At 34.5% G+C, this 7738-nt stretch overlaps 1 protein-coding gene across 1 annotated transcript; it reads right to left on the bottom strand.

Moving 5' to 3' along the window:
- Positions 1 to 350: 350 nt before the first annotated feature.
- Positions 351 to 2557, bottom strand: LOC142528822 (uncharacterized). The gene is made up of 5 exons (XM_075634019.1): positions 2042 to 2557; positions 1646 to 1957; positions 1293 to 1557; positions 1092 to 1187; positions 351 to 1011 (listed from the first exon to the last, which is right to left on the bottom strand). Exons 1-5 carry the CDS (start codon positions 2333 to 2335, stop codon positions 902 to 904), a joined length of 1077 nt encoding a protein of 358 aa, XP_075490134.1. The 5' UTR covers positions 2336 to 2557; the 3' UTR covers positions 351 to 901.
- Positions 2558 to 7738: the final 5181 nt, after the last annotated feature.

The raw sequence follows: 7738 nt of genomic DNA, 5'->3' as shown, positions 1-7738 counted from the left end.
TTCATGAAAGGAAAATATATAGATTTAATTATAAATTTAAACAACTTAAAGAAATATAATTCATTAAATAGAAAATCTTGGAATATGTAAAAGAACTTGGGCGAAAGATTTAAAATGACTAAAATTCAAGAAACTCCTTGATTTTTCTAATAGATTTATCCTATCAACGGAAGGCGACACAACGAAGCATGCCCCAAAAGGAAACTAAAGGAGACACAGTGGTCAAAAGACAGCACCAAAGCAAGTGGCAGATCATGCACTTGCTTTTACTCTTCCCCATGTAATCCACCATTATATATCAAATTAGTGATTAAAATACAAATAAATGTGTACTTAAATAAAGTATTAAATTGGCAACCAACACTGAACTTCTCTTTATTGATAATAAGATAAGATATTCAATACAAACCAACTGTAGTTCACACAACTAAATATAAATTAAAAAGAACAGGTTGGGAGCATCAACCAAAAAGAGACCCCAACTCGTTGGTTAAAACCCACCAACTTGGCGGGATTGCAACTATGATACTAACCCGTCTAAACAAGCTTAAAATATAATATAAGACCCTATATGTTCCTATATAATAAATTATTATATAATAAAATAATATATATCATTAAAAATTTCCAAATGGGACCAAAAGACTTAACTGTGATCCAGCACTTTCTTGAACTTCCAAGCCAAACAGAGCGAGTGGGCGTCGTCCCTTTCAAAGTGAAGATTTCATGAAAGATTTATTCTTTCTGAATGCAATATTAGTTATTATTATAACCTACTTAATTCCGATTAATTCTATGATACTACACCTAATCACTTGACACCAAAAAACTTGGTCCTAAACGAACCAAAAGAAATCCTCGACACTTTCCCACCATTAAGCAAAATACCATCTTGAGTTTGTTAATAACTCCACTCCTGGGGAAGCCATACTTCTCGATTCATCACTGGCTGTGGGTAAAAATCTGTCTGTTGAGCCATTCTGATTCGAGACATAGGTTTCAAAGTGGCACCTGCGAGAAATAAGAACTGGTTCAGACATTGACAATCTACTCAGGTTAAATGAAATGGCTAATTACTAATCAAATTTTACCACATTCAGGTTTGATATTTGAAATGCCTCTGAAATGGGCTTGAGGCCGGATGTCAATAGTTTCAAGATTCAAATTCAGGGCATGGACCCCTCTCTCTGCAGCAAAATCCCCAAAAAATCCAGACTATTATCAGCACAAATGAACGGAGAATCAAATCCAACAAATCACAAACATCAATAATTGTGCAAGCAGGAAGTTACCTGGTTTCTTGCGAGTTTCAGGAGGGGTGGTGTCGTATCTTCGGGGCAAAAAGACTCCAGTTCCGGATCTTTCCCTCGTGGCTCCGTTTTCCCCGGAATAAACAGCCCTCATCCCTGAACGTGGTACCAGCGGCGGTTGCTGGTTAGACTGCTGTAAAGTAGGCCAAGCAGCGGCGGATAGCCCGTTTCTTCTTTCCCCCACATTCCTTCCATACTGAAACTGGTTCCCTAGTTTCTCCTGGGCACAAATCCCACTCGTTATCTTCTGAAACGGAACAAAGACATCTCAATTATGAATATTTTGAGATCTATATACAGGGAAAAAATAACAGGTGGAGACAGTTTTTACTAACTTTGGCTGCCTGCATATGCTTCTGGGAGATTTGGACCTGTCTTTTATGATTCGCGTAAATACAAGGCATGGTGCTAGGGTTCTTTTGGGGAACAGCAAAAGGGATTGCTTTGGGTGAATAAAACGATTTCTTCTCTTGGCTCGCCCGCATCCTCGCAACCTCCCCGGCAGCAGCGTACAGCAAATCCCACCCGGCGGGGTATTTAACTTCCGTCGGCGAAGGAACCTGAGAAACGCATTTGGGGTTTCCTCGACTGTAACCTGGTTTACACCCGCATAGAGTTGACTGCGGTGAGCCATATAAATTCAACCCCTGAAAAGAAAAGAAACCGAATGACTTAAAAATTTCTTCATCTTCAAAGATGAAACGTAGGTAAAAGAGAGAAATAATATTTACCTGTTCATGGTACTCAGACGAGATATTGGAGTCTTTAAGAGCACAAAAAGCTATCTTCCGAGTAAGGAAGGCAATGAAGTCATCTTCGTCGCTCTCGGTTTCCGTGGAACCCATGAATGACTCAACGGGCGAACTCAGATCTGAGCTAAATCCCGAAGAACACCAAAACCCACGTGAAAAATCATCACCCGGTTTCGTTCTGAAGCGATCAGCTCTAAAATCAGTCAGCAGTTCATCGTCAGTCAGGAACCCCGAAGGCAGCCAGAACTCCCCGTCAACCAACTCTTTCTCCATAGCAACTGAGAAAAGATACACAGCAAAAGAATCTCTTTCTTCTTCAAGAAAGGGAATACCAGACACAGAAACTATGTATGGCGGGAACAGAAATGGGAAGGAAATAATGGGAATCTTGCTGCTGTTCCTTGAATCACTTCGTAGCGCCACTAAAATGGTGGCTAAAATCTCAGGGCCCAAGCGGAGAGCGAGAGAGTGGCGGATGTGGGGGAATGAGAAGTTGAAGAAGAGTGGGTTTTATAGTGTACAATAGACAACACACTGGAAACATTGGGTTTCCGCAGAAACCCTAGGGATTTCGTATAACAAGCGCGTCGTTTGGAGGTGAGCAACACGCCCAAACCGTGGAGTAGTGTGCAACTCTTCGGGGAAAAAAAAAGAAGACTGTAAAGAGCTGTAGCCAGGTAAGAAGGCGAGTGGGGTCCGAAAGCTGACAATGGTCACTCGCTTCCCTGTGAGGCAGTGTACGGCTCAGTCTTAATTTACTTCACCTATTTTATTTGACCTTATATTTTATTATTAGAGTTTAATTAATTAATTTTTTATAAAAAAAATTTAAGACGCATCACACTTTGCGTAAATCAATTTAATTGTAAAAGTTTATTTTTATTGATCTAATACGTACATGTGTCTACAGCTACCCATTGATTTATTAGCACATATGGTATTAAATATTTATTACATTTAAATATATATATATTTAATTAACTATATAGATAGATATATCATCAAAAATATATATTAGATTTTAAAAAATATATAAGTTTTAATAGAAGTCAAATATCGAACCAAATTCGATGAAACTTGATGAAGATCGTATATATATATCATTGAAATCAAACAAGAAGTTAAATAACTCATTTACTGAACTATAATACGATATTCACTCGAACGTGCATTGTTGTGAAATTTATGCATCTGGTAATAAATTATATAAAAAATTTCCTTAATTTGCATGGATTAAACCGATATAATCGAATGAAGCCGTCCGGAGAACGTGTTGGCGCTTTTTACTGATGGGAGGATAGTGGAAGAAGCACAAAGTATAATTCTATACTCGCACGTCCCGAAATTACGCTTTCCTTTAAACAATAGCAATTAGTGGGAAATCGCAAGTTCAGATCTGGGTCCAACTTTTAATTATGTGCTAGAACTCAAGGTTTATTATCTAATCTAATTCAAACAAGGGTACGAAGAATTAAATTAAACGACAAAAACAAATTGAGTAGGAATCGAAGCTGGCCCAATCAGATCCATCGTCTGCTTTAGGTTTTCTCATGTTTATCATAGCCTATTAATTACTGAAAACTACTCAATTGATACATGTTTATTCTAAATTGAAACTGAAATCAATTCAAATGATATATAATTATCGAAACTGATACATGAAATCATAAAGTAGGCCGACTAGTTCCGATTCTCCGGCTATTTCTAGATCGACGTGAAAAAATATACTTCTCTGTTCTCCTAATCGTTGCAATCGATTATATCGTTAAATCATATAAATATTTTAAAATCAATGTAAATACCAAGATGGTAGGCCATTAGATGAGATGACAAATTGAGGTGTGAGATATAGTTAGAGAAATCTAAAGTGTTGGAAATATTCCAATCAAAAGGAATCCAACCATGCGGGATTTTAGTCATTGTTGTCTCATTACATGTTTAAAGTTATTTCCCCCATATTTTCTTGGACAATTCACTCTTTTTCTCTACTACTGGATGAATTTTATTCTTACAGTAGATCTCTGGTAAGAAAGTCTCACAAATATTTATCTGTGAGACGGGTCACCTCTACCGATATTCAGAATAAAAAGTAATACTCTTAGCATAAAAAGTAATATTTTTTCATGGATGACCCAAATAACATATATGTCTCACAAAATACGACAGCTGAGATTGTCTCGTACAATTGCCTTATTCTTGTTATATTAAAAAATAAACAATCAACGTATTTTCAATTTAATATCTCCGTGATATATCACCGTCTCACATTTATTTTGTATAATATAATATAATTATAATATATTAAACTTGAATATTTAAGGTAACTAGTTAATGCCTTCGAGAGTGAAGTGAATTTTTATTCCAGCTTACGTGGCATCAGTTTGGCACCTGCAAATCCCGCAGTTCACCTTCTCTCTATATCTGGTAAAACGCTTTTCCGTCTCTTTGAATTTTAGACCGTGAACTTTAACGGCTCCGTCGTTTTCAATGCCGGCGCTATCTTGCCCATCGTTTCTCGCGGACGCCAACTATCTGTTAATTGGATTTCACGAATTTATTACGTCGGATTTAATAAATATTATGGTTGAAATTTTAAGGAATCATAAATTTTGATTTAATTTAAAAATAATGAAAATTTATTAGATACAACTGAACGTCATATCACAGCTTTTAAAAAATTTCTGCATTCACCAAAGTATTTCACTTATTTTTACAAAATAAACCACAATCCTGTTCAAAAACATGTGAAATTATGCGAATTGTACATCTAATGGATGAGTGACACTTCATCGGTGCTCACATAAGTGTGCACGATAGGTGTGCAGCATATCAAAACTATATATATATATATATATATATATATATATATTGCAAGGTGAAAACAAATTTGGTAATAGAAGAAGAAAAACAATTGTACTCAATAATTGCCATCCGGTTCCATAATGATAACTAATTATTGTTACCTGTCTGAGACAAAGTATTTTCAACCTTTTTTGTTTAGTGTCGATCTAAAATAATATTATTAAGCAAAAATTTGTGTGAAACGATCACACGATATTTGGGTCATATATAAAGATTTGTGATATCGTTTTTACAAGAAACATAATCTACAATTAAAGGGGCAAATCATCCCCAAATCAGATAATTATTAATATTTTATTATATTTAAAATTAACACATCAAAGGGTAAAATTTGAGCTCGATTTGACTCGAGCTGAAAATAATATATTTTCCGGTCTTGAGTCAGCATACAAACTTTGATCTCGAATTGGGGTGCTATTTTAACAAGTGTTATTGATTTTCTATATAAAAAATGAATATATAATATAGGAACTAATACTTGTTTCCAATCAAAATATAGAATAATGAGATTTCATTTGTTTCTAACAGTTATTAATAATTGAATCATTTAATCAAGAATGATTTATGACATTTAAATGTTTGTGTAAATTTGGATGATCGATTTTGTGAGTGATATATTTGAAAAAACTTATGTTATACACATAATTTAAATCGAGATATTTACATATACATTTTATTCAAGGTCGGATATCAAAATAATTATGTTACACATATATGTAATTGAAATCATTAAATTTTTTTTAGAAATATTATTTTATAGTTTCAAGGCATTTAATCAACTTTGACTTGACTGCCTTCGACATGCATATGTTTTTATCGACAACGTCGACTCTAATATTTTGATATATTTTGATATAATTTTTGATGGGAAAACGTCGTATTTCTTATTTTGACATATGAATCACTCGTTAGTTTATTGAAATTTTTGATCTAAAATATTTTACATAAACTATCCTGAAATTTTTTTACACAATATTATTTGTAACTATGTTGTGGAGATCATTCCAGAAATTAATCACGTATACGAATTAAACCCGACGCGTTAATTTTTAACCCCTATACTGTATATTTTCCTTCAAAATATACAGTTCTCCACATGCTCAAGGTTTAAAATAAGCCCACATAACTGGCGCATGATTAAGTATTCATAATCAAGCTTTGACAAATATAATCAAATTAATATCAATTGAAATATTGATATTTTTTTCCCTAACTCAGAACGTTGAAATGACTATCGTAAAAATTTATCGTCCATTGTCTAGCTAGTGCACACTATATAATAACATATTCGGCTTGATTGACGGATTCTTTATTTTAGTGAACTACTAGATCTTTCGATAAAAACGTAGATAAAGTCTATCTTTTTCCTAGCGGTTCTCAATCAGTGTCATAAAAAAAATATATATAACATCACATATAAAAATACATAACCAAACTAATGTTGTGGGGATTGTTGTCGTTAAATTTCATAAAGCCATGATAGAAATAATGTCCTGTGAGTTGAAACGAAACCTAAATGCATCTTTTAAAGCAACGAAGAACGTGGTAGTTGTATCTGCCATGTATGGATACTAGGTGTGCTATTGAATGAATTATACAGTTATAGTTGATTAATAAATGCACCAGGTGTTGTATGTAGCCCAATGGGGATTGTGATATCAATGGTCATATTGCGATGTGGTATAAATCTGCAAAATGCTTTTTGTCTTGTGTCTGCTGAAACTACTTCCACCTTGATCCTTTGACCACTAGGGTTCTTTGAGGGTTTAGCTGTCTTAGCTGATTTACTTGTAATGTAGAGGGTGAGTCTATATTAGATCAGAAGAACTACTATCGGTTTTTGTTTTGTACAAGATGATCGGACCATCGTTTTACTTGAAAACAAAAAATATAGTGTTCGTCGATACATTTATTATTTTACAACGAGATGATTGACCGATCGTTTTATACCAATACACCGGAAGGTAGCATAGACTCACCCTAATGTAGAAACCTGTCAGCGAAGCGGTTCTTCTGCATGTTGATCCGTTAAGAAACTTCTTTTGAAAAACTTAGGTGAGCACCGGAAATATGTGTAATCATAGTAATTGGATGTGGTGGACCTTACATGGAGAGTTAGCATAGAATTTTCCATGAGCACGGACATTGCCGACGCCCCATACCGATATTTCATCTAGAAACTGAAGTAAAATTCTAATTTGAAGTAGTTTTTCATGATAATAGCCCATCTCAAAACCATTACAAGTATGATATATCTGTTTGAAGCCAGGATATTGTACAAGAGAATGAGAGATCAAAAGAGAACATTTTACCAGAAAAAAATGAAAAATCAAGGACTAGAATACATTCTCAACTCTCCAAATCTGGTATACAAAATTGATAAAATTATCCCTCCCACTGATCAAAACCATCCGCGCCTTGTTTCTTGTCTCATATAAATTCTTGCATCTTTCCTAAGATTCCAGCCTATTTTTATATAGCATACATAAACATTCTATTAGAGCTCTATCAGTATACGTGCCTTTGAAGAATTATTGTCACTGTTATCACCATTATCCTTCTCTCCACCAAATAAACGAATGCACTTTGAGACATTCCTTACCAAACATTTTAAACATTTGATTCAGTCAATGTATGATGGATCCCCCGATGACAAACAATCGTCTCTTCCAAAATACAGACTTTTCAAAACTACTGGTCTGTGGAAACATTCTCAGAGCTTAAAAATCCCATCTTTATTTTGCATTTCGGGTACATTAGGCAATCAGAACCCAATGATTTAGCTAAAGCAAGTTGAAGAAGACTCGGCAAGTA

This window comes from Primulina tabacum, chromosome 16 (genome assembly GCF_025594145.1).
Source record: "Primulina tabacum isolate GXHZ01 chromosome 16, ASM2559414v2, whole genome shotgun sequence".
Classification (NCBI taxonomy): Eukaryota; Viridiplantae; Streptophyta; class Magnoliopsida; order Lamiales; family Gesneriaceae; genus Primulina; species Primulina tabacum.
Note: the sequence above shows the minus strand (reverse complement) of the source record. Positions and strands in the feature narration are given on the sequence as shown.